The sequence below is a fragment of the Falco naumanni genome, chromosome 9 (genome assembly GCF_017639655.2).
Source record: "Falco naumanni isolate bFalNau1 chromosome 9, bFalNau1.pat, whole genome shotgun sequence".
NCBI classification, from domain to species: Eukaryota; Metazoa; Chordata; class Aves; order Falconiformes; family Falconidae; genus Falco; species Falco naumanni.
The window spans coordinates 24536718-24564636 of record NC_054062.1 but is presented as its reverse complement, the minus strand read 5'-3'; the positions used below and the strand labels follow the sequence as shown (position 1 = coordinate 24564636).

The window sequence follows — 27919 nt, the reverse complement described above, 5'->3', positions numbered from 1 at the left end:
CATATCGCTGTATGAGAGTACTGTGTGTTTTCCACCCAAATTCTGTGCATTTCTCTGCTCTAACCCTTCTGTAAAGCCTTGCGCTGCATATCAACACACTTTAGCTAGTTACTGTTTAGGGTAGCAGTACAACTGGTATTTTTGCTCTTCGAAAGCTTTAGATTGAATGTGATGGTAACTAGAGATGCTCCTTGGCCAGGGTCTCTGCTGCAGCGTGCAGGGCATGAAATAGAGCCAGAAAAGCAGCTCTCTTGGGTTTCTTCTTGTCATGTCAAAATATCATCAGTGGAAATAAGCTCAAAGAGCAAGAAACAGGCTTCAAACATGCAAGGCAGGGTTTGGGGCAAGCACAGTGAGCTGGGTAGGGGTGCAGTGTCCAAATCAGCAGGGGCTGTTTTTAATAGGGGTTTTTGTTTATTGTGTTAGCCTTTGGCTGAAGCACGATGTGGCTGCCGTGGTGCTTTCTCCAGCCCCCTTCGCAAGCTGGGGTCGCTGGCAGCTGCTTTGCTGGCAGGTTTCGCGTTGGCGGGTACCTGCTGTGGCCCCCCCAGCACTGGCTGAGTGGGCAGGATTACCACACCGGCCTCCGCACAGCCCTTGCGGGAGGGCTCCCTGCTCAGCCCCCTGGTCTCCAACCCGTGCTGCGGGCCTGTCGCTCCCATGCGGCTGGAGCTTCTCCCTGGAGCGACGCCATCTGACCTCAGGCTCCTTCTCCGATTTGCGCAGCCGGCCCTTCAGCATCCTCACAGCCAGGCACGGAAACACCTGCAAGCGCAGCCGGGCTGCGCTGGGAGGCAGCGGCTGTAGCCATTTTTCCCCTCGCACCCCACCCGCGGCCCCCCCGCTACGGCAGGGACACAGCCGCTCGGTCTCCCACCCTCGCGGGGCGCCGGCGCCAGCGCGCGAAGTAGGCCACGGCTCAGGGGAGCCCGCGCGGCCGCTAAGCCAGCAGCAGCACCTCCCCCCGCGCAGGCGCGCACCCTCCCGCCCGGACTGCGCGCGCTGTGCCCCGCCGCGCCTGCGCGGGGCCGAAGTAAACACTTCGCTTCCCACCCGCCCTCCCTCCCTCGGCGCCGCTTCCCTACACAAAGGGCACGGCGCATGCGCGCCCCCCCACCCCGCACCTGCGTGCTGCCCTCCTGCCGCCTCCCCACGCCCGCCGCGCCGCCTGCGCATGCGCCGCGCGCACCCGCTCGCCCTCTGCGCAGGCGCGCCGGGCAGCCGCGGCCTCGCCCCTCCCCCCGCCGGCCTCCTGAGCAGGCGCAGTGCGCGCCCTTCCGCGTCCCGCGCATGCGCCGCGAGCGCGCTCCCCCTCCGCCCGCTCCCCGAGGTAACTCCCTCTCCTCAGTCCGTTGTTCCCGCTCGAGTGGCGCGGTCCCGGCAGTGCGGCGTGGGGGCCGATAGGCCGCGGCGGCCCACGTCCTTCCTTCCCGTGGTGGCAGCAGCTTCCCTCCGCCTCCGCGGCGTTCCCGCTGCGCGGCTCCGAGCGGTGCGGACCGGTTGGGGCCGGTTCCCCGCGCAGGCGCAGGGCCCAGTAAACAGGAAGCGGCGGCAGCCCGGAGCGGCGGAGACAAAGGGCTTGTGGAGAGGGGAAAGGAGTGATTCGAGTTGTCTCGGCTCGGCCCGGCCCAGCGAGCGGGGGTCCTGGCGGCGGGCGGTAGGATGGTGCAGAAGGAGGGGCAGGCGGCGCTGGAGGAGCCCCAGGGCAGCCCCAACCCGGCCGGGGTGCCCGGCGCTCCCTTAGAGCCGCCGGGCGCCGCCGCGGGGCCGGTCCCGGCGGGTGAGGAAACCGACACCGAGACGGAGACCGCGCTGGGCTCCCGCCGCTTCCTCTGCGGCGTCGTCGAAGGTAAGAGCTCGCGGAGGGGGTGCCCCATATCCCTGGGAGACGGGAGGGATGGGGGGGTCGGTATCCGCCAGACGCCGCGGGGGCGCTGGTGCTGCAGTGTCTCCTGCCCCGGCCCGTTGTGACGGCCGGCGGGGCCCGCGCTGCCAGGAGGGTGCGCGGTTCTTGGCCGGGGCTCCCTCCGCTAGAGCGGGCTGGGGGCGGGGAGGAGCTGCGGCTCCCGGGCGGGGCTTCTGCCCCTGGGGCTTCTGCTGGAAGCTGCTCGCTAGCAGGGAGCGCCCGTTGATGGCAGCTGTTCGGCGGGGTGAGGGCAGGCCTGGCACCCCCAGCGGGCCGAGGGTTCCTAGTGGAGGCTGAGACAGTGCTGTGGCTCTCTTGCTAGTACGTGTCTAAAGGGGGAGGCAGGAGACAGAGAAAAGAGCTACTGTGCTATTATCCCAGCCGCACGTGCTCTTCCTGTGCGCCAGAGGCTCAGATTAGGTTTCCTGGGTAGGGAATAGGTGATTCCGTAGACATCTGTTCTGGAATTAATATTAAATTCTCCCTGTTCTCTGAAGGGTCGTAGCTTACTATTTTAATTGTTCTCTAGAGCAGTCCTCTTCTGTCTCTTGGTGTAGTTGTAGCATTAAATTGTTTCAGCTGTTGCAGAAGCTGCAGAATAAAGGGACTTCTTGCAATTTTCGGTAACTAAAAAAGTTATCTGTGTTTCTGGTGGGTCAGTTAAGGTAGATGGTTGAAAGCCAGCAATAAAAATGGTTTATTCCCAATAGTTGGTTTGGAATTGTTCTGAACTGCTGTAGACCGCTATTATTTCTGTACCTATAATGAATCTTCAGTAGGAGAACAAAATGATTAATGGATGGAATGGAGAGGGAAACAGGCTGTTTATCAAACTCAGTATCTGCGTTTGTTTGCAGAATGCCTTTTGTCCTTTTCTTGATAAGACCGTTTGGCTTCTGCAAAACTGAGAAGTGCGCTGGGCCCACTTAATGCCTTTATTTTTTAGCACTTTACTAGGACTTAAATATAGTCAGCTTGCAGAGAGATAGATGAGATAGATGTCTTTTTTATACTTTGTTAACAGACCTAGTTCCTTGAAGACAGATGCTAAATTGAAGGCTTTGGAGACAGATAACAGTGAACAGAAATACAGATTGTAGCAGCTTGTTTCTTGTGTTCCTGCTGATACACCTTGACCTGTTCATCTAGGTTTCTGTCGGAACCACTGCGTATACCATAATCATTTTTCTTATCCTGTTAGTTAAATTGTTGATTGCCTCTGCATATATTTTGGTGCAGGTGTTCTTGACTGTATTGTGCATAAAACAAAGCAAGAAAATGGCTTCTGCCTAGTGAAGCATTAGTTAGCAGTTACCAGTTTAACATCAATATGCATTCAGGAGAAAAAGAGTAGGGGAGTGTATAAAACAAACAAACAAAAAAACCCCCAAAAACCCTCACCACCACCAACAGAAAAACAAAGTTCTGTTGAATGAGGTAAACAGTAGTGGATGGAAACATCTGTCTCCTTAGTGACTCAAAAGAATTACTGAGGTAAGAGAAAAGAGGGATTAGCTTCAGAAATTTAGATAAATACTTAAACATAGTGCGGTGGTTGACACAGACTAGAGGTATGGTGAGATTAAAGCAATGAAATTGAGAGTTTGGATCTTGTAGAAAAGGGAGTGGGGAAATTGGCTGTGTTACTTCAAAAATACCAGGTGTGCACTCTTACGAATGTGAAAAGCTTATGACAGTTATAAAATTCACTGTTTCAGGGAGTAATAAGACCTGAGGCAAATACTGGATGGCAAGCTTTGGTGCTCTGCTTCCAGCGTATCCTGGCTTTTAGTGATGGAGAGCATGGTAACTGAGATGAGGTATTTAGTATGATCTGTTGACTTTGTAATAATCTGACACACATTCTTGAGGGAGTAATACAAAACAGGTCGATTTTTAGTTAGAAAGATCCAAGAATTGTCATCAGCTGGTGACATTAGTAATCTAAGAAATGTGGTGACAGATGGAAAAGTATCGCTTCGGATTAGCATGTTCTCTTCAGTCTTATTTAATTAGGTTTTGTTATCTGATTTTATTTTTTTTTTTTTTAGTAGGCTCCTGTTGTGCTTTAGACTAGTAGGTCTGCAACAGCAGTATCACAGGTCACAAGTAAAGCAAAAGTGTTCTGAACAAGCTGTGAGACATAGGTGGTACTCATTAGGCATCACAGTATTTCATTCCTTTTGTGGATTCTTGAGCTTCCTCGGGGCAACGTTAGTCAGAATTAGGGAACTCTAGTGAAAATGAGAAGTTTGTTCTGGGTGAAATAAACTGGGAGGTTTTCATGCCTTGCACCTGCTCTCTTGTTTGTTCCTCTGTTTAACTGTCCTCTGTCAGTTGGCAGTTTGTGAGGAGTAGTAGTTACTCAGCTTTGCCACTCCGTGGTGCCAGTTAGTCTAAGATCATTTTTTGAGAGACTTAATTCCTAAAACTTGAGCGTTTTTTAAGCTACTTAAAAGCACGTTGTTCTCTTAACAGGTATCTGAAATACCTGTTATTATATAGAGAACTGTTCCGTTGCATCAGTTTTGAGCTTTGAAAGGTTGTAGGAGGGTGGTTTTGACCTCTGTGAAACCACATGTTTACCGATTTACAGTGGTGAATAGCTCTGGAAATAAAGATTCTGTGTACCTCTTGAACTGAGTTCAGTGGGGACCCGTGAGCCTTGTGTATATCATTCATTACTGAGTGACCGTGTTGTTTGAAAATAAGAGCTTACTAAATTTCAGTGTTATTTCAGTCTCTGGTCTTTGCACAGACTGCCGAGTTGAAGCTTTGTTTTGAAGTGTCCACTTGTGGTTGAACTGTTTGCACATAGGTCTAAGTGAATTTCCTTGACTAAGAGTGCATTGAGAGTGCTTTTAAAGTATTATGTTTCTAGAATGGAAGGATTAGATTTAAAACCAGAAGCAGTTATAATTTCCATACAATTTCATGACTTTCAATATGTGCTATTCTAAAATTATTTGTGTAGATGCTTTCATACAATTATTCAAAGACATAGTCTTAGCTTCTAAAAATGTGGGAATTGTAAGGTATCAGCTTGCGAGTTCATTTTGACAAGGAGCCTACTGAACTGAGTAAGAGGAATTAAATCCTTATCATTTTGTTACTCGCTTGTACATACTTTTTTAAAATTATACAGCATCTACCTCAGTATGTATTTATGTACTCCCTGCGTGTATTTAGCATTCTAATCTGTACCACTGGTTAAGCATTTTTGAGCTGGTAAATATTTTCAGGTGTCTTCAGAGTTCACATTACAATCAAATCTGTTTTGTAGGTCTGGAATGATAGTTTAATTAGGTTATGACTGTTCAGTCTTCTCTTCTAATAATGCTGACTTGACTTGTCAAGGGCATATTCTCAGGAATACAGTTTGGATTCTGAAAACTAATTGCTTCAGTGGCCAAAAATATAAGACCTTAGATCATAAGAAACTAAATGAATTTTAATTGCATGTGCTTTTATCAGTTTAGATCACTCTCCTAATGCTTTATAACTACATTTTGTTTTTCCTTTGATAAACTTTTTGATGAATGTAACAGAAGAGGAAGAAAATGGTGGGTTGTGATATAAAGTTTCATAGAGCAGGCATACTCTAACTGGATGATTTTAATCTTGTTTCCCATAGGATTTTATGGAAGACCTTGGGTCATGGAGCAGAGAAAAGAACTTTTTAGAAGGCAAGTCATGCTTCCTCTTACTGCAGCACATTCCATTGCTGTATAATCACAATCTTCCACTTAAACCTGGAAAGAAATATTGTTCTAACCTAGAGCAACTTTTTGCCTAATATCTATACTTTTGAGGACTCATCCTCACTTTTCCATCTTGCCTAAACCAAATTTGCCCAGTATCACTTGTGCATAAAGTTATTGTCTTAATAGCATAACACAATGTTCAATGAAGAAAATAAACTGGATCAGGTAGAATGCAGAATTCCTGAATTGGTAGACTATTCTCCCAATGAAGGCTTTTTTCTTATGTTTATAGACTTCAGAAGTGGGGACTGAATACATACCTGTATGCTCCAAAGGATGACTATAAGCACAGGATGTTCTGGCGAGAAATGTACTCTGTGGAGGAAGCGGGTAATTGCCTTTATTTCCCCTCTGTGTTTTCTATAAATAGTCTTGAATGAATTGGTCATTGCTACATATGCTTGTGTGTATTTGATTGCAGTAGCCATTTTCAAAGGTGAGTGGAGAGCTGTTCTTAATACACTGCAGATGTATTTAGTGGAGGTTTGGTACAAGCATGGATTTACCTCTTTTAACTATACTTTGCAGATGATTTCTAAGACGGCTTTTAAGGCTTTGTCTTACAAGATTTACTTTTTTCCAGGGAAAGGTTGCTCAGAATTATTCCTCTGGCTTTTGAACATCTGGGCCATATTTTGCAGTAGAAATTATTTGTTTGAGTAAAGAAAAAAGATTGATGAGTGAATAGCATGCCCTTTTATATGATTCATTAAGTGCTTGTCTCAGTGAAGAGAGTACCAGTCAGAAAAGCAGCTCCTGACAAGTCAAAACATAAAAGACCTGTTCGAGCTGGTGTGAGGCTTTTTATCCACCTCTGGCATTTATGGGATCTGCGGTGTTTTATTAGTCTGTGGGGATTGTTTTCCTTGGATGAGGGGGAAGAAAGTCATACTCGCTTGAAATTAAATAATCCTTCTTGGAGGCCGCTTTGAGTCACTGCAGAAAGATAATCTAAAGGATACTGTAAGATAATTGCCAGTAACAGCAAAGATTGTTAAATATTCTAAAAATAAATCTCTTTATTCATTGTATAGAAGATAGATTTCAAGTTCGTTTTAAAGTCTAAAGCAACTACTTCTACACGGTGATGTAAAAAAACCAACCCTTTTTCATGTGCCCCGAGCTTCAGTCATGAATAGTATGTGAATTAGTGTCATGCAGGGTGATAATATTACATTGGATTGTCCTTTAGTATGTATGACAAAAGTGGAAAAAGTAAGTAATAATTCTAGAATTGTTGATGTGCATACTGTAAAAACAGACTACATCCACATTTGTCTCGCAACATTGAGATAAAGATAACTTAAAAGCCTTTAAAAATCTGTAACATGGAAAATAATGCAAGGACAGTTGTTATGTTCATTTTGGCGTAATTTCTGAGAACTCTTCCAAATAATATGATGCTCTTTGCTGTGTTAGTTTTAAGAAATTCCAGCAAATTATTTTTTTATTATGGTAGAAGAGGCATCTGTATTTAATTTACTTATAACCATGTCTGAGATTTTTTTAACTGTTGACTCCATCTGAAATATTTGAATTTGATTTCCAGAGCAGCTAATGACTCTAATATCAGCTGCACGAGAACATGAAATAGAGTTCATCTATGCAATCTCACCTGGACTTGACATAACTTTCTCCAATCCTAAAGAGGTATCCACATTGAAACGCAAGCTGGACCAAGTAAGTGTGACACAGTCTTGCCACAGTTGCAGTGCTACTTACCTTGAAAACTTGAGTACCCTGCTCACTCTTGGAGCTTTTCACTAGCTTCTTTAATGTTTTCAGCACTAGTGTTAGTTTGGATGCCTCTGAACAATTCCAATGGATGTGTTCAGATTGCATTGCAGAAGTGACCAGTGATCATCTAGATGTAAAAACAAAGTCTTGTGTTGGCTTCTGAAGGCTATTCTTGGGAGCTTGTCTTCAGAGTATTTTAGGGCCTTGAAGTAAAGATGCATTTCTAAAGCAAGAGCTCTTATCCACAATAAACGCCTTCAGAAGCAGACCTGACACACACATCTTTTTTGTTCTCCTGATTGATGCCTCTCCCTTTCCCAAAAGCTGTTACAGAGTTAGCCTTTTTCCAGCTGTCTGTCCAGTGAGATCAGCTTTGGATTGTTAAAACTGGAACAGATTGCAGGTCTTCATAGGTCTAATCTTTGAGAGAAGCAGAGCAGTGGGTCAAAGATAGGCATTTGTTGTGAATAGATATCAGTCTGTCTTGCCTTCTCTACCTTCTCTCCCTGACTCCTGTAGTTTTTCCTTTAGAATAGATTAGATGTAAAAATTCTGTGGTTTGATTTAAAATAAAAGAGAAAAAGAAAGAAAAATAAATATTTTGCTTTTGTGTCTTGTTTTAGGTTTCCCAGTTTGGGTGCAGATCTTTTGCACTGCTGTTTGATGATATTGATCACAATATGTGTGCAGCAGACAAAGAAGTTTTCAGTTCCTTTGCTCATGCGCAAGTCTCAATCACAAATGAAATTTATCAGTATCTAGGAGAACCAGACACATTCCTTTTCTGTCCTACAGGTAAAATGAGATGAATCTCTTAGTTCAGCCATAAAAGAGGGGGACTGTTATCTTACTGCCTGAAATGCTGGTTTAATATTTAATCACTGCTTTAAGGAGTGAGTATTTTGGGGTTGTTTGAAGAAATTGACTTATAAAGAAATGTTCAAGTAATTGAAGTACATGCCGAGTTTTTGCCAAATCTACACATCTCTGAAAGGCTTAATGCCAAACAAAGAAGGTAGCTTGATAGACTACTTCAAGAAGATTGAACTGAAAATTAGGTTAAAGGAAGATTTCTATTTGACTTGTACCAAAATCTTTTTGCTTCTTGATCTGACTGGCTGTTAGTTTCTTAGAATTTTCTTAAAGTAGAGGTACAGCACAGTCTGTGCTCACTTCTGTCGTTGGTACTTGTTTTTAATAGGATTACCCAGTTCCACTAGTTGCTGAGTTGTTTTGTTTATTTATTAAAGAATAAGATTACTTGCATTTGGGTCCAGTGCTTGTTTCAAATTGTGAGCTTCCTTTAATAGGTACAAGAATATTATAAGGGGGGGGAGAATCACTGTGTTCAGAGGTGTGGATTGTTGTGAGGAAAATTCAATTCAGTAGCAAAGTTATGATCTTTATTACGTTATGTTGTAGTAGTTTGGTTCTGTTGCAGACCTCCTTTTTAACTTTACAGAGACATACGTTCCAGTGTTAATATTTTTAGGTATTTGCACTTCATGATTAATCGTAGGCTTTCTAGTTCTCTTGCATATTGTCTGCTGTAACCTGCCCTTTCATTTATGGACTTCGTTAGTTTTTTCCTAATGTTGACATTTGAGCAATTTTAAATAAATTCTTTTCCTTTCTGATCTTTATACTAAGTATCATTCATAATGTCCTTTTTATTTATACTTCAGACTTTGGGGCCTTTCTTGATTAATTTTATAGGTGTTTTTCTTCTCAAATGGTAGGATTCTCTCAAAGTGCTCATGGGACAGTTGGGTATGTTGTCACACGTGTGCATCCTTTTACTAACAGTGACATTCTTTTCCTGCACAGAGTACTGTGGAACTTTCTGTTACCCAAATGTTGCCCAGTCACCGTATTTACGGACTGTAGGAGAAAAGCTGCTCCCTGGCATCGAAGTGTTATGGACAGGTAAAAATTGTTTGGTTTGGTGTTTGTTTGGTGGTTTGTTTTTTTTCTAATTCATTGCTGGTGTTAAAAAAAAATATTCTCACAAGCATTTAATAAAATAAACTGTCTAACTACATGGGGGTTGAATCTTCAAGTATATGCAAAACCCTCTGATTATCCTGTTTCCCTCTTAGGTCCGAAAGTTGTATCCAAAGACATTCCAGTAGAGTCCATTGAAGAAGTTTCTAAGATCATCAGGAGAGCGCCAGTTATCTGGGATAACATTCATGCTAATGATTATGATCAAAAGAGGCTTTTTCTTGGGCCTTACAAGGGGCGGTCAACTGAGCTCATACCTCGACTAAAGGGAGTTCTGACCAATCCAAACTGTGAATTTGAAGCCAATTATGTGGCTATTCACACACTTGCAACCTGGTACAAGTCTAACATGAATGGAGTAAGAAAAGATGTGGTGATGAGTAAGTATATGTAACTGCTTGCTGGTATCTATGCTTAATGATACAAATAATACTGATACTTTTTTTGATGATTCTAGCCTTTCCTTGCCAACTTTTTCTTTTTAAGATCACCTGGCATTTTCTACCCATAAGTAAATAACAGTTCCCTGAAAGATAATGAGCCTTTAATTGTTCTGCTGTTTTTTGGGAAGTATCTGTAGCACATGCTATCAGAGAATCTTAGTCTTGAGAGGTATCTGTGGTTGTATAAAAAGCACTCTCAGCAAGCCATTTTAATGGTCACATTTGACATAAGTGTCCATGGATTTGATCTCATTGGAATACGAGCAGTTCAGATCAAAAGAGAAACTGAAGGCCAGAATGTCTAGGTTTTGCATGCTGTTTCTGTGTTGAACATTAATGGTCACTGCAGTTTTCCATTTTGTCTAATTAGGATGTAATGCTTTGTCCTCTTTTGTGAAGTAAGGTTGTTAGAGAGTTCTTGAATGCCTTGTCTAACATAGCTTTTTTTTTAAATTTTAAATGAAACTTGCGTGATAACTTTTTCAAATTTGTCTCTGTAGCTGATACTGAAGACAGTACGGTTTCTATCCAGATTAAATTGGAAAATGAGGGGAGTGATGAAGATATTGAAACAGATGTTCTCTACAGCCCACAGATGGCCCTGAAGCTGGCCTTAACTGAATGGTTGCAAGAATTTGGGGTACCTCAGCAATACAGCAGTGAGTCCGATTTGGTATCGCTCTGGGGTTGGTAGAAAAATGGGGTTAAATGTTCAGTAGTAGCATTTAAATTAAAGCTATTTTACAGAACCTGGCAATTTGTATACTTTTCAGTTGGGAACATTTTCTGCATTCGTAACTGGGGAAACCTTAATAAGGAAGAATGCTTGACATTCTGCAGCATGCCTGACCGATCAGTAGAAGCAACCTTTGATGTATAATTCTTTGACACTTCTGATACAAGACAGGAAACATTCTGGATCTTGCTAGTCCCAGTTGTTACTAGACTTCCATGGGACCTGAGAGAATAGGAAGAACAGTTTGTGTTTTGAAATGGGTGTTAGACTATCATAAACATTAGTTCTGGCCCAGAAGAGTCCATGTATTTCCAGTTGTTCTAAAATGGCTTTATTTTTCTGAGTTTCTGTCTACAGAAACCAGATGGGTTCCTTCCAGCATTGTACACCTTTCTTGTAGCAATAGAAGCTTGGGATCTGAGGTAAAGTCTGTGGTTTTTTCCCAAATGTGGGTTTCAGATGGTCACAGTGCCCTTCTGATAACTGGCAGGGTAATGGAAGAACCCCTTCTCCCAACTCTGCTCTGGTGCAGTTATCCTTTTGAACTGCTGTAGGGTTTTGGATCTTTCTAAAACTCAACTGCAGCAAAAATGGCAGTTGAGTTAAGGTGTCGTGTTCCTCCGTTTTCACAGAATAGTTCAGATTGGAAGGGACCCCTTGAGATCTCCTGGTCTAACCACCTTGCTTGAGCAGGTTGCCCAAGACCATGCCCAGTCAGGTTTTGAACGTCGCTGTTTTCCCTAGGTTCAAGACATTTTTGCAATTGACATATTTAAGCATACTTCCTTTTATTTTGAAGTGTGCTTTATATCCAAATACAACTTTTAACAAGTTGATCAATGCAGAGGTGAGAAAAGTTGTCTTTGAGAGCTTTTTATTTTGATGGCATAGTTAGAAATGCTGCTGGAAGCACATAAATATTAGCTAATTTTCCTAACTTTTTCTCCATCCTATCCTTGCTTACCAAGTATGTGGAGGGGAATCTTGCAAAAAACCAGTCAGTAGTTAGTATTACAATGACTGAACAGGCAAAGCACCAAAAGGAAGCTGTGCTGATCGGATGCCATGGCAGCAGGATCATCCATGATTTGCAGAAGTTGCTAATTTGAGTGTTAGTCAGCAGATATTGAAAACTCTAAACTTGTTTCTTCTGTTCTCAGGTAGGCAAGTGGCCCACAGTGGTGCTAAAACTACTGTAGGGGATGTTGGGCCTCTGGTGGCACCATCCTCTTTAAATGCAGCGACTGTGGTTACCACAGTTTACCAAGAACCCATCATGAGTCAGGGGGCGGCACTGAGCAGCGAGTCACCAGCCTTGGTAAAGGAGGAAGAGAAGAAGCAATCTGATGAGGAGCCGATGGACATGGTGGTGGAAAAACAAGATGACGCAGACAAGAATGCTAATCAGATCCTGACAGATATTACTGAAGCCAAGATGGCAGAGGAGTTGAAGCCCATGGATACTGATAAGGAGAGCATAGCTGAATCAAAGTCCCCTGAGATGTCTATGCAGGAAGATTCTGGTAGTGACATTGCCCCTATGCAGACTGATGAGCAAATTAATAAAGAACAGTTTGTGCCTGGGCCAAATGAAAAGCCTCTCTACACAGTAGAACCAGTGACTTTAGAGGACTTGCAGCTTCTTGCTGACTTGTTTTACTTGCCTTATGAACACGGGCCCAAAGGTGCACAGATGCTGAGAGAATTCCAGTGGCTCAGAGCAAATAGCAGTGTTGTCAGTGTTAATTGCAAAGGAAAGGATGCTGAAAAAGTGAGTGTGAATCTTGTCTGTCTCCTTTTAAATCAAAATCCTGAGCAGTGTTGTCTGTGATAGGCTGATGCTCAGCTTCCTAGGATCAGAAGGGTAGCGTATAACTAACCACAGGTCACAGCAATTTTTATTCCTCCAGTGGAATCTACTGTTTTAAGCCCTGTAGTGCCATTTAGCTGTGAAGGCAGTCTGGTGTATGTATTTGACCAGTGACCCCTGTACTAGCCTCAGTTCTAACAGCTGTCTGTGTCATGTGTAGTGTGGTAGTCCATGCTAGTAAAATGTAGTAATGAACTGTATAGTCTTCCTCCATATTTTGAGTACCTCTTCTCCCTAGAAGGTAGTGTTTGATCTTCTGGATCTTTTGCCTCCGTTCATAGATAGAAGAGTGGCGTAACCGAGCAGCCAAGTTTGAAGAGATGTGCAGCTTGGTGATGGGGATGTTCACTCGCCTCTCCAATTGTGCCAACAGGACAATCCTTTATGACATGTACTCCTACGTCTGGGATATCAAGAGTATTATGTCAATGGTGAAATCTTTTGTGCAATGGTTAGGTAGGTGCATCGGGAGCCATTATAATCCCAGATAGTGTGCATATATATATTTATTTTTTTTTTAAATTAGCCCACGGGGAAAACAGAGTATTAGGCAAATGCGTTTTCTTGGATATGGGGTCTGTTTTGACCCTGTTTTAAAGGTTTTCATGTCTCGCTATTGGAAGCAATGCCTGCTGTGAATTTGCTTTGGTATTAAAGTGAAGTCTGCTGGATGCTTAAGGTTGGAGACCTTGATTTTCTTCTTGGGCTAATGAAACTTGAATCTCATCTGACACGTAAGTGTTGACTTTAACTTACTCTTGACTGAATGCACACTGGACTATGCCATGTAACTCCTTGGATTACCCTGTTGTATGATTGGAAATGACACTACGAAATGTGACCACATCAGCCATCTGCTGCTTGCTCTGTCTTGATAACGTTATTGCTGTCTTCAACAGAACAATTGCAGAAGCGACCTTTCAATGGGCCTGGCCAAGAGGAAGACGATCCTCCTAGCCCTGTGCGCATGCGAGCTTTAGCATAAGGCTATTCTGGTGCAAAATAATTTCCTTTAAACACTTTCCAAATTGTGATTTTTTTTTTTTTGTTGTTATTGTTAATTTTATTTTTGGGTAATGGCTGGAAATTGTGGAACTCTAGACAGATTTAGTCTGAGACTTAAACTGATCTTGAAACAGTGTTTTCTTTTTTTTTTTTTAACGTGTGTTTTTTTTTTGGTTTGGTTTTTGTTTTGGTTTTGTTTTTTTCCTGAAAGATTTTGGGGGGGATCCTAAGTTGGCAGATAGCACCAGCATGGCCTGGGTAATTCTAGTGACTTCATTTCACTTTCAGGTTTCAATCCAACTGTAAGGAATATGCTGTGGACTTGCTTGACATACACAGCAGACAGCAAAGCTGATGGTCTCAAGTCACACTTTTTGTAGTTGTCACAAACCTCCCAGTGGTTAACCATTACACCACCTTGGTCTGGTCCTAGTGTTTGGATTGTCCTTCTATGATATTCTTAAACACTGGCAGGTTTAAGCAGAGACAGAGAAGACCTGTTAAGTCATCAAGTCAGTCCATGCTCAACAACTTCCTCTGTTTTGTGCTTATTAAATACCCGATCCCTATACATATGGTTGATAAAGAAGAGCTTTTAGGACTGCCTTCTGCAAAGTACAGAGAACACTAGCTTGGGAGGAAACCTCAACAGCATTGCAGTATGTTAACATCTCTGCCTAATGCTGTTCAAAAGCTTTAGTTTGTGCATTTTTAAGATCAGCATAACACAACTCCCCCAACTTTACTGTTCTTGCTGTATGCTGACCTTTAGCTAGAAAGAATGTTCTCTTTATGATAACTTTCAGTTAATCTGTTTAAAACTCCAGGCCAAAGCTCTATAAAAAGAACAGTGACTCTTGTACTCCCTAAACACTGAGGGTCCAACTTAGGACTGCTTTTCATAATTATCTGAATCACCTACTGATTTCAGCTGAAATTGTCTTCAGTTTCCAATGTCCCTGTAAAGTTGGGTTCAAGTCTTTAAATGCGTCAAGTATTTGGAATAGTTCATATTGGAAGCCAACTCTGTAAGTAGCTCTGTTAATCTTGGCACTGTTCTGTTCCAGTACTTAAACTGGTATTAGGTAGTTAAAAAATTAATTTTAAGAGTTCTTCAAATGTACAGTTTAATATTCATGCTAGCAGTGCTTCTGAGAGGGTTGTTTTTGTCTTCAGCTTGTGTTTTTATCACTAGTTTAAATACATACAAAGCAAAGGTCTTTGTTAAAATACATTATTATGTAAAGCTAAGTACGTTAAAAATCCAAACAAATTAGTTTTCACAATGGTGTGCTCAATGGTCCACTGAATGTTCACTTTCTTCACCTCTCCTCCCAAGTCCAGCTAGCATTCAGTCCCTTAAATTAGTGTGGCTGTACAGTACTATGGATTACTAATGACTTCTATTATCTTCTTCCCCATTGTGTACAGATGGGAGAATCCTCAGCACAAGTTTCTACTGCTATTGGATGGACAGCGCCAGATGTTCACAGCGCGTCGTCATTAATTAATTAAAATGGAAAGGTTTTGTCTGTGAGGCAGCTCAGATAGATTAGATGTGCAATAGACATGAACTGAAGTCACATTTGCGCAGCGACTAAGGCATTAACTATGTTTTTCATTTATACAGCTCTTCATTCACACAGCTCTTTACTGTAATAATTGGAAGTGCTAGTTAAGTTGTAGTCTCAAAGGACAGACAGATACTGTCTTCCAAGTTATTGACTAAATCTCCTTGTGAAGGGTGTCATTTTATGTGAGAATTCTAAAATGTGGGAGTAAGACAAATACAAATTCTAATGCTTGAATTGTTCCTGAAATTTACCATAATCAGTATTTAACATATATTCCTAAACTTTCATAAATGTCAGACTTGGCACACTTTGGGACTCTCTGACTAGCACAACATACTTGTCTGTACTGATCTGAGACTGTTACTTGAACAGGAGGTAGATTGCTGTCCACAAAAGGAAGAGTATTTGCGCTGCTCATCTTGTCAGAAGACTAGGCAGGTAGTTGAAATCTCCACTCCAGATACCACTTTTTTTTCTTTTTTTTTTACTCCCCTTCAGAGTTGTCTTATGGTAGTTGGTGAAGGCTGTGGTACCTTGCTGGCAGAATAGTATTAAAAGTCAAAGAGCTAATGGAAGTTTCTTTTCTAAAGCAAATGTAAACTAAAGCTGAGCACGTTAATGGGCCTGCTGTGGCTGGTTGATCAGCAGGGACCCTGGTGCATCTGATATGCTTGAGAAGGAAAAAAAAAAGCAAGATCTTGAAAAGCAAGGCTAGTATTATCTGTGGCCAACAGGGGGTACTAGTTTAAATTGTGAGTTAATTTCAGTTAACACTGCTTAGCTTTTTAACATGCCAGCGGCATTGTGAAGGTACAGCCTGGGATTATGTGACTCTGTGTAGTCTCTTTACAAGAATATTGTATCATACAGCTGTCCTGGCTGCCTGAACTGTTAAAGACTGTTTGCATATAATGCCAGTCCTAGTTTTCTGACAAGATTAGAAACAATCATTACTAAAATGTGACTTCAGAAAGGTCCATTTTTTTTAAGGGGCTGTGATAATGGCATTTGTTTGATCTAAAATTTATGACATGAGCTATTGAGCCACATAGCTTCCAAAATGTCATCTTTTCACAGATGAAATAAACGTTTCTGCCACAAATATTTAAAAACAAATATGTACAAAATGTTTCAGAAGCTTACATAATTGTGCATGGCACCATTCTTGTGCCTTCTGGCCTAGAATGATGTGTTAGCTGAATCAGCTCATCTGTTCTTACAAGTCTGTTATAGGTAATAAAAAAAATTTGGAATACTGCAATTAGTGTGCAAGCATGAAATCTTTGTAAATCATATATTATTACAGCCTCCCCCCAAGCCCTGGATTCTAGCTCAGTTAGAGAGCTTTTTCCACAAGTGTGTATTAGCTTTTTGGACATGTTAGACACCCAGGAAATCCCCCTTCTCGTAACATTCTCCGCTTGGATCTGATCTCAACAGGGTGTCGTAGTCAATCTTCAGCACAGTTCTTAAGTGGAGACCAAGAACCCTGGGCCTTTAGAGGTGGTCTAGCAGGAGAGTTCCAGGTATCAATATGACTTCACAACTGAATGACATTTTCTTTGTTTTATGAGAAACCTTTTGTTGCACATCAGAGGTCTGGAAGGATTGGTCTGCCGAAGGCTTTCTGGTCCAAAGCCCACTAGCCTTACAGCTTGGTTTAAAATAATTTTCCTCCCCTTTCTACAGTAATTTCTCAAGGAGATGCTGCCTGTCCCACGCGCATGCGAAGCGCAGCGGCTTTAGTTGTACATTTCACATTGTTTCTTTGCAGGTCGCACAGCATTTTTTTATCTGCGCCCGCAATTGCACAATGCGCGCATGCTTGTTTGCCGATGGGAATTCCATGAGCAAAAGGGATAGTCATCCAAATTTTGATTCCTCTCTAAATAAAGCTGTAATGTGCTTTGTTGAAAAGACTTCAATTGGCAAATAGTCTTAAATCACTGTTTATACCATGTTCAGATTTGTTCATGGATTTTTCAGGCACTATACTTTTCCCCCCTCACAGGTGCTCTGCGCGCAGCAAATTGAATCAGCGCATTGCTTTTGGGATAAAGCGTCTCCTCTGGCCAGTTAACCCTCTTCAGACCAAACCTTTCCTCCTGACATTCTATGTTCTTATACAGAGACAGTGTAGATATGATTGGTTAAAAGTATTTTAAAGCAGATAAGATTAACAGACTCTTAATGTGCTGTTTCAATTGCATATTTTAAAATACCAATTGGATATTTTCTATTCAAATAAGGTCTTTGCATTTGTAAAGCATACCAACCCCATCTTCTTCTGGGGTGCCTGCAAGTAGCAAATGTTAATTTGGGAGTCTGCAGTGCACACCCAAGAGTGATTGGTTTTGTTGTTCATACAGTCATATTAAATATTTTGTTTTCACAGCGTTTACTGCCTATTGATGGGGCAAATGACCTGTTTTTTCAACCACCTCCATTAACACCCACTTCCAAAGTGTACACCATACGACCCTACTTTCCTAAAGATGAGGTAACTGCTTTTGACACTGGTCACTGTTGTTAGTGATGTGTTTCCTTTTGTGGCAACACTGCTTACTGCTGAGAACCTTCATCCCCTAAAGAAACAGATGTCCCAGTATCTTGCACAAGGCACAAATGCAAGGTCACAGGAGAATGGAGGTTAATTGACTTGCCTGTGGTTCAACAACATGCTATGCTGCAGTACATGTACACCCACGTCTTGATTCCCAGTCTCCCACTTCACCACCTTTTTAAATCTGAGTGCCTTCCCTGTTTCAGAAAGGCAACTCAAAAGTTTTTAGCAGCTGGTGGAGGAATTCTTGCAGTGGGGACACATGCAATGGATTAACCTTAGAGGGGTGGATAACTACTGTGGTAAATGCTGGTATTTTCAGAGCAGCGTAGGCAGAAGATTGATACTGAATCTCAAACGGTAGCTGCAACACGTGATGGTACTTAGCTATTTTTATCATTTTAGTGATAGTTGTAAACATCTTGGTCTGATTTTGAAAGAATTGTCAAATCTTTCTTTGATTTGACTGCTTTGGAGCATTTGATACTTTAAAACCAGGAATTTTGTATTAATTACTGTTGATTAGATCTTCCTTCTGCTGAACAGATGTGTAGTGCAGTTTTATTCCTATTAGCAAGAAGAATACTTGAAGCAGATGTATCAAGCAGTAGTTATTTAACACCCTTTATGGATGCAGTTTAAACAATGTAAGGATGAAGGTAGCTTGAACTTTTGCATTTGCTGCTACATTGAGATGAACATGTTTCCTTTGAAACATAAGTATTTAGGTTGAGTTTGCAGCAGCTCAAATAAATCCTGCCTTTGAAGCCTGTCAGGCAGGGCTAGCACATGGAGACAGGTTCTTTACTTGCTACTTTTAGGCTAGCTCTGTTCTGTGCTGTTCTCACGAGTAGTAATGTAGCCTTTTCCATACCTTAGTGCAGGACTGTACCTAAGCTGTTTGTTCCTCTGTAGGCAATGGAATTGATATTTTTAAGCCACCTAAGCAATTGGTTATGCAGCTAAATGTGCCATCATAAAGAGTTTATTCTGGGGAGGAGTTCCCTTTTTATGAAAGGAAGCTGTAGCAGACCTGTGCAATGCAAAGCCTTGTTGAGAAGTGTGAAGTTTCTAAAGTAAAGTGTGGCTGATACAATTTTGCTCTTTAAAGACATTCAGCTGAAAGCCTTTTAACAGGGAGAAAGCCAGGGTGTGTCTGTTTTTCAGTGGTTAAATTGTTGCACTGGAACATTGGAGGTTTTGAAAGGGACTTTGTAGCAAGGGTATTGAGCAGGATTACCTTGTGCTGTTAAAACGTGAAGGAGATTGTCCGCCAGCCTTTCCTTCCCAGACATTCAACTTAACCACAATGGTTTTGATGGGCAACTTTGTTAGTTTTGGTGAATGGGAAAAGGTAGATCCTTTCTTATTGGTGGGTACTCTTGTTCTGTGTAACTTTAATGCCTGGCAGCACTAGTTTACAGTGGAGCTGTTCATGGAATCTCTCTAAAACAAAGTTGTTAGTGTTTGAATGTGACTGATTACTTGAAATCATCTCTTCTCTCCTCTTAGGCATCTGTATATAAAATCTGCAGAGAAATGTATGCTGATGGAGCTGATCAGCCCTTCCATAGTTTACCAGATTTGATTGGAGACAAGTAAGTATTAGGAATGAATGACCTACAGAGGTAGTCCTGGGAGATGGAGTCTTGATGCTGTATTTAATTTGAATCTTTAAAAGTGTGCGTGTGGGAAGAATGCAAAGAAAATTTGATTTAAAAAAAAAAAAACAAACCAACAAACTGTCCTGTGCAGGCCCTAGGAAGACGGGGGTTTTGTTTCTGAAAGATACTGTTGACAGTTATGTCTCAGTTCGTGCTGTGGCCACCTGCTGTGAGCTGTTAGAGGAAAAGACTTGGCTGAAATCTATATGATGAAGCCTGTGCATCATAGTATCCTATTATTTCAGATTTTGTGAAAGTGTGTCATGAGAGTGTCCATAGTTACCCTCTGGTGATTGGTTTTTTTCCAACCTAGTGTTCTTCAGATAATTGAAATTTTTTTGAGGACCAATCTCCCAGCTGACTGCCTTGAGTTTTTTCTGGAATACATGTTACAGATTACCTGTACCAACTTTTAAAAAGAATAAGCAATGGCAGGTCAGATTAAGTTTTTTAAAAAAATAATCATTAAATCTGAGCTGTAAAATGAGCTATGTAGTGAGGGGGGCTTGGGTTTGGATATTTTTTTTGGTCTAGAGTGTTTAATATAGATAGAATTTCATAAAGAGGCTGCTCTGTGAGTGACAGGAAGGTAGTTAAAAAAGGATGTGTAACTGCTATCAAAAAATAACCAAAAGAGAAGGCAGAAGAACAAGAAGGTAATGGCAGCAGAGAAACTGAGGGCGAAAGGTGAAGGAGTTTTGTGTCTCCGGTGAGTCAGAAGAGCAGTGTGTATGGAATTAAATTCTGGGATCTTGAGGTGCAGATGTGGCTCATAGCTGAGTTTTGACAGCTGATCAGTCTGTTAATTAATGCTTTGTAAGAACTAATTCTAAGATTGGAGGACTGTCACTTCTTTGGTCTAGAGCAGGGGTCCTCTAACTACAGCCCATGGGCTGGATACAGCCCCCCAGGGTTCTCAATCCAGCCCCCCGTATTTACAGACACCCCCCCGCCCCCCCTCGCCGGGGGCTGGGGGGGAAACCAAGCAGCTGCGGATGACTTTGACTTCCTGCCACTCAATCTGCGTGCCAGCCTCCTGTTTAAAAAGTTTGAGGACCTGTGGTCTAGAGTCTCCTCCAGAGTACCTGAAGAGCATACTTGTTCAAAGTGACCTTCTTTTGACTGAATTTAGAACTTCTTTCTGCAGGTTAGTAGGAGGTCTGCTCACCCTCAGCCTGGATTACTGCTTCGTCTTAGAAGATGAGGATGGCATATGTGGCTATGCTTTGGGAACGGTTGATGTGACTCCTTTCATTAAAAAATGCAAAATGTCTTGGATCCCTTTTATGCAAGAAAAATACACTAAACCAAATAGTGACAAGGAGCTGTCTGAGGCAGAGGTTTGTATAACCCACAAGATCAGGACTGTATGCTGAACTCTTTCTTTCCAAAGCAGGACCTTGTATTTCTTTTACATTTTGAGCTGCCATCTAATTCAGCTTTCGTACCTTTCTGAAGTCTTTTATGAGCATGGTATCTGACATCTTAGAAGGTGATAGTAAAATTGTTCACTGCCAGTCACGATACAGCTGTGTATTGCTAATATATCCATGAGGTGTGCTTTAGTAGTAATCAATACAATAAATGTAAGCCACCTTAATCTAGAGAAAGTTATGGTTTGAAAATGAAGGATTGCTTCTGCTCTGTTCTTCTGTAAAATGAGAGGCTAGTTTCCCCGTGCTGCAAGTAAGGCCCTGATAGTCACATCAGTTTAAGTATGGAGAACAAGTGAAAAAGCATTTGGTTTTGATGTCAAGATCTATGAGCTATTTGTGGATCATGACAACCGTAAATGGTGCAAAATGATATTTCACCTTTAGTAAGTGCTAAAAATCAGTATTTTGAATTGGTTTTGGAAGAAACCAGAAAACTATGTCACTGAACTGTCAGAAATAGTGAAAAAATTCTAGCTGATGCATTCTTGTCAAGGAAAGAAACGTGCTTAATACTAAGAGGTGCTGATCCACACCTGCATGTGGAAGGAGCTGTGGACAAAGCCGTAGTAGAGGCAGGCCCAGAAACACCACTACTTAGCCTTTTTCTTCTCCTTTCAAGAGGGAAAGAATACTTTCCTGAAAGTATTCTCCCGCAGGTTGCCTGAATACAAAGGCTGATTTCAGACTGGTGGGCCTCCTAAGGGAATCCCCAGCTGGTAAGGGCAGAGCAAAAAAGGTGTATGTGGCAGCGTGCCCTTGCTTTATTTGGCTAGGACTTAAAGGAGGTCCTGGCTCTTGAGAGCACAGGCCTTCCCACAAGCAAAGCTTAGCTTCCTGGACTAGAAGGTGTCTTAATAGCTCCACTATTGCTATTGAAATGGAGCTAATTCTGCAGTCTGTGGGTATATATGACTTGATTCTTCTACATTTACACAATGCTGTGCTTTCAACTGTGTATGTAAATTCAGATTTTGAAACAAAGCTAATGCATATAAAGGTATCGGAAATTAAACATGGCAAAGTTGTAGTAGGTACAGTAAGGGAAGAAGGGGCCTTGATTTCCAGGAGTTTAAAGCCAAACTTCAGAGAGAATGCAGGAGGTACTTTGAGCTGATAAACTAGCTTTTCCGTTGAGCTGTTTAAGAACATCTTTTGCTGTTGGTACATCACCCCAGGATTTCTGCTGCTGGTGCACTGTCTCAGAACAAATCTGATTCTTGAGACTATGGGCTTGAGGGATGTCCCTGGGAGGGAGTACAGAGGAGCTCTTTGTACTTTGCTATTGAGATAGTCACTGTGGGATTTTATCCATTTAGCCTTTTGACACCACAAAGGAATGTAGAAAATGCTCAGTAGTTGCTTAGAAGCTGTTGTTACTGAAGATCATTTATGGGAAAGTTTTCTCAATAGAATTGATTTGGTTTCCTTTACAGGCTTCTTACCTCTTGATCATCTCAGACTACGCTTTGGTTGAAAAGCTCCCTTTCTGTATTTTTTAGATCATTTGTTTCAAATTGTTGACTTCTAATACGGTTCAGTTGATCTCTAGTTTACTTAAATACATCTTGAGCCCCAAACTTCATGGGATAAATAAAATCTTCTGTTTCATAAAAGACAAATCCAATCTGCTGACTTATATCTACTGTTGTGAGCTTGTCTTGCAGTTTTGTCTAGGTTCCTGTCAGGAAAGTTTTATTTGGTATTGGCTTTTTATGAAAATAATTAGTAATAATGATTAGTCATTATTAGTATCCTCTCTAACTGCTTCTTAGCCCCACCTGTGCCCTACTCCTTGATAACCTGTTTTACCTCTTCTAGAATTTAGCTGTTTCTTCCAACTAGAGATCACCTTTGCCTTGATGCTTGAAGCCAGCATGGCTAGCTTTGAATGTTTTCCATGGGATTGTGCCTGTTACAGCTGTGATAAAGAAAAGCCCGGAGGAGCAGGCATGGTTCTGAACCTGAAGTAGTTCCACAAGTTTGAAGTAGTCACTTTGAACAGAGACCTTCCCTGCAAGAGTTTGAGAGATGGCAGTTCATAGATCAGAGGGGATTACATTTACACTTGACCTAGGGAAAAAAAAGAAAAAAAAACCACCAATGTGTATTGCAAATGTTATGGTTCCTTGTGCAATGAAGTCCTTGTCTGGGTTATGACAGCTATGTGGCTTGCTTACTTGAGCCAGTGCTCCCTAAAAGTTTTAAAATTCAGTAAGCAGCAGGGGAATTACTTGACTATATATTCAGATTTGGCTTTGTCTGCTTATGTGTTACACCACTTGATTATTCCATTCCTATGAGTTGTATGAAGTTAACATCTGATGTCACATTCACAAAGACCTTCCTGGGTGATTGCAAGTTATCAACAAGGCTTATTTCAAGCCAGAGACAAATTTGTCTTTGTTGGGGCAAGTAGTCTGAGATAACTGCATGGAAATGAGAGGTGTTTCTAGGCTGCTATGAACCAAAGAATACATGTGGAAGGTTAGAACACTTAAAAGCTAAAACAGCCCATGTAAAATGCAAAGAAAAGGAATATCTGTGTACAAACTGTTGGGTTTGGGTTGGATTTTGGTTTTTCTCACTGGAAGTGAGTCACTGTCAAGCCATGCAAGGAGTCTTGCATTCCTCCTCTGACAGTCTTCAGAAGCTTCTGTAGCCTGCCTTTTTATCTGAAGTACAGAGAGCAGTTCAGCAGGTAAGGAACAAAGTGGCCATCAGAGGTGCACTTGAAAAGCATGCTGATTTGGAGGTACACTCTGTGAGCAAAGCAGCTTCCCTTAATACAGATAAATGAAAAGCTGGATGAAGATGAAATGTCTGTTTCTCATATTCTTTTCAGAAAATAATGCTAAGCTTTCATGAAGAGCAAGAAGTATTGCCAGAATCATTCCTTGCCAACTTCCCATCATTGATAAAGATTGATATCCACAAAAAAGTGACAGATCCAAGCGTGGCCAAAAGTATGATGGCCTGCCTGCTCTCTTCTCTAAAGGCTAATGGTAAGCTTCTTGCACTCAGAATTCCTTGTTTCCTAACTACATGTTGGTTCTAGGATGCAAGGGAAACTTGGGATGGTTATATTAACATGCTGTATTTGCATGTCAGCCTGAGGTATTAGATTCCTGACATAGTTGGCACTCTAGATTTAGTTAAGTAATTATAAATATAAAAATTTCTGATAGCTAACTTCTGCTGCTGTCTTTGATAAAAGGTAGCTTTTCACTTAAGCCATTACCCTGCAAATTAGAAAACAGGAGGAACCGAGGGAGCAATTTGGCAATGAGAGCACACATTTTTACATCTTGAACAATGCACAAATAGTTATATTTCCCCTGCTGGCATTGGTAATGATACTTTTTCTTATGTGTGGCAGTGTGTGCTGGTGGGTAATTACCAAAACCTTCAATATGGGGAAGTACTTGGCTGTCTGCCTTACTGTGCACCTGAGGTTCACAGTTCCTTTGCGTGATTTGGTGCCCTCTTCTAGCGCTGTTTTCTGAGCCAACATCAGTTTCAGGATGGCTTTATGTGAAATAAAAGGTGTGCAGAGGGTTTATTCAGACTGACAAGATGTCTGCAGTGTGCAGTCTCTTTAGGGGATGGTCAGCTATGTTGCCATAAATCTGGTCTCTTTTAGGTACTGTGTGCCATATGGAATTTGGATCAGTGATTTCATTGGGATTAAATGTTAAAATAGATGGAACTCTAGTAATATTTGATGTCTGTGCTTTTTAAAGTAACTCTTTTCCTACAGTATTTTGTTTCTTTCTTCCTTCTTCAGGCTCCCGTGGGGCTTTTTGTGAAGTGAGACCAGATGATAAAAGAATCCTGGAATTTTACAGCAAGCTGGGTTGTTTTGAAATTGCTAAAATGGAAGGATTTCCAAAGGATGTTGTTATCCTTGGAAGAAGCCTGTGAAGTGCTTGACAGTGAACTGTTCCAGTACTGTAGTCCCTTAACAGCTGGGCAGGTAGTGGTGGGGATCTTCATATGGTCTAGCTGCACAAAGCCAGCAATCACCCAGCTTGGTAGAAGGGGCTATGCGAAAATCACCCATCACGCATTCAGACTGTAACTTGTTGGAAGAGGACAATGCTGCTGAAAACACTGTTTTAACAAAGAGAAACCTTGTCCTCTCCTGGTCCTGTGTGAAGTGCCAAGGAATCTTGCATGGGCTATAGCTTCTCAGAGGAATCCCTCTCAATTGGTGCTGTGGTTGACGACAGTTCTCTGCATTCACCTGTCAACAAAAAGTGGTCTCTGGCAGAAGTATCTATAAAGATGCAGGTTTTTTCTCTGTCATAGAGCAGGATGTGCAACTGGAAGTTGCAGAAATGGGAGGGATTGCTTGTGTCAATCAGCAAATTTAAAGATAAGTAGCTACAGTTCTATTTTTTACTATCTTTATGCTTGTTGATAAAGCAATGACCCATTGTCACTTCTAATGACCATTGGTTCAAGCTTTGTGCTTTGTTAGGGACAAATGTGCAGTGGTCTGTGGCAGAAGTCACTTAATGACAAACTTGTAAATTCGGTGTATATAAACTTAGCCGTATGCTGACTAACTTTTTGTTTACCAGTTTTTGTAACTTTTTCTTTTGAGAAGTGACATGGTATAGGTCCAAGATGGCACTTTTGAATAACCTAAAACCACAATGGAGAATGAATCTGTCCTCAGCACTGACCATTCTTACTGTGCCTCGTATCCAGGGCTAGAAACTGACCATCTTGGGTAAGGGGAGCAGATCCCAAATGATCCTTCCTTCTACAGCAGTTCATCGCTGCTTGTGGTTACCATTCTCCTGGGGCTGAAACAGCAATTCACGGGGTGGTCTGCTGAACTGTTCATTTTGGTAATGTTCGCATGGGATTATGGATGAAAGATCATGAGAGGGAGAGAGCTGGCCCCACAGCTGGGATTTGTCCTTGGAACAGTCACCATGTTTCAAAGCCTGTTCGTACTAGTTTGATTAAATCAGGGTCTTCAAGTCCTGCACATTTGTATCAAATAACTTTTCTATAAGAAATGCCACAATAAGCACATTTTTACACATTATTTAAATGGTTAGCTACTTTTAAATGTTCCAAGGGTTTAATGTTTTTACCCAGGACTAACATGTTTGGCTATGGGACGGAATCAGTGCAGTATGGGATCTGGTAGTGAGGTAGTTGCATCATTTATGAAATTGGTATTTCACAGAAGTCCCAGTGTCCCAGATACATAATTGGCCAATGGTATATACCTTGCAGTACCTTGCTGTTTTCACCTACAGCCATCAGCTGTCTTTATCTTCCTTTTTAATTTTCCTGCTTTTTTTTAAGTGGTGTGCAAAGGAAGTTCAGTTCCTTTTACAAGCCTCTGGCTGCACGGAAGTTGTTACACAACCTAGAAATGGCATTAAGACTGCGACCTGTAAGGAGATGCTGTGTTTGGCCTTCTGGTGCAGTGACATGCAGGATGTTTGGTTTGGTTTGGGTTTTTTTCCTTTGCAGAATGTGAACAATTTTTTAATGCTATAGCGAAGTATTTAAGTTGAAACAAGTTCATTTCATTTTTAGAGAGAGGTACGGGGTTGTGCTATGGGATTCCATGTAAGTCAGAGCTGAATGCCACTAGTTTTTATACAGCTTTGAGTGCATGTTGAGTAGATGATACCTTGGTTTATCAGGTTGGGGGCGTTTTGTTTCTTCATGGATACCAGAGTCAACTTACTTTTATCTGGATGCGTAACATTACAGCATAGGATACTTGTGGCCTTATTTCTTGGCTTTTAAGGAGTTGCCACATTTTCTTTTCCTATGACTTTGTTATTATTATAGAAGTTAATGTATAAGCCTATGGAATGTCAGGCCAATACCATCATTCTAGGATTGTAAAGTGATACGTTGACATATCTTTCATGGTTATGAATTTTCATTAAGGTTGGAATGCCACTTTCATTAATCTGTTTTTAGATCAACAGTATCTGTAGCAGAAAAAAACGACCTGTAAAACTGTATTTGAAGACCATGCAAGAAATAGAATAAAAATCGAGAAGTGAATGTAAATAAGAAATGTTTTGTGTGTGAGGTTTCAGAATCAGAAGTGGTTCAGCAATGCATGTTACGACGTGCCAGATGTGTTGGATTGTTGGATGCCCTTGGGATCGGCTGGCAGAGACACTTGTGTCTGGTTTTGGTGGTGGCACTGCATTTATGTGCCAGATACTTGTCTGTGCTGCTGCTTTTCAGAGGCAGGTATTCAGTGATCCTTCAGAAGTACTCGCCCCAAAGATTTTTGGGGTGACAGTAACCTTTCCTGTTAGCCCTTCTGCGAGTAGCACCAATTGAACTTTACCTGTTTCGTAAAAAACAATTTTTTCAAAGGTGGTCTCCAGTGTCTGGCAAAGCCACTGTGAGCCATGTTGCAGCAGTGCTTGTTTGCCCTTTCTTACTCTTTTTTGCCTCCTTGCTGGCTGCTGGGTTTAGAGGTTACTGAAACCCAGAAGAGCCTGCCAGCAGAAACAAGGTGAGAATGAAGTGACTTGAGGGGCAAACATCATAGCTCCACAGCTGTATATCCACAAAATTTAACTTAAAAAGCTAAACACCTAATATAGCTAAAGCATGTAGCTTCCTACTTAGAATGACAGCCAAGCAGAAGGGTTGGCTTGGGGTATGAAAAGCAGTTTTTTCCTGAGGTCAGTTCACAAGAGTTCATCTGTCTGCTGTGGAAGTGCACTGGTTATGCAGTTCAAGAGTTGTGTATTGCGGAGAACCATGATAACATGCAAACTAAGCAAGGAAATTAGCAGTTAAACTGTTCTTCTAACGCAGTAAACGTGCGCTGTGTTAAAATGTTAGTTTTCCTTCACAGAATCTTAAAGTGTTGCATATAGGCGTCTGTTTTCTTGACACCTGTTTCATGAAGTGAAGGCATAAGTGGCAGTATGACTTGTCTATGTCAAACACGTCTCAGTCTGGCAGACAGGTTTGAGCTCTGGTGTTTGTGCCAGGAACTTGTTCCTTTAAGGACACATGAAGCAGAAATGGGCTCTTACAGCCCTCACGGTCAGGGTGGTGGCTGCAGACAGGTCAGGTGGGGAATGTGTCACTGCTAGCCAGATGGCTGTGGAGAGCAGCTACCGCAGAAGCAAAGGCCTATGCTTGTATAACCACTGCTGAGTGAGCACTTGCCTTTTTCTGGGACCGCGTTTGGCTTTTCAAACCTCTTC

General features: G+C 41.8%; 1 protein-coding gene across 1 annotated transcript; it reads left to right on the top strand.

The window, feature by feature from the left end:
* Positions 1-1289: 1289 nt before the first annotated feature.
* On the top strand, positions 1290-26747 carry OGA (O-GlcNAcase). Its single transcript, XM_040605391.1, has 16 exons — positions 1290-1849; positions 5541-5592; positions 5903-6000; positions 7220-7350; positions 8031-8202; positions 9235-9333; positions 9507-9791; positions 10355-10513; positions 11751-12361; positions 12742-12916; positions 16480-16565; positions 17435-17539; positions 19115-19200; positions 20414-20606; positions 23545-23704; positions 24487-26747. Exons 1-16 carry the CDS (start codon positions 1663-1665, stop codon positions 24621-24623), a joined length of 2736 nt encoding a protein of 911 aa, XP_040461325.1. The 5' UTR covers positions 1290-1662; the 3' UTR covers positions 24624-26747.
* The last annotated feature ends 1172 nt before the right edge of the window (positions 26748-27919 follow it).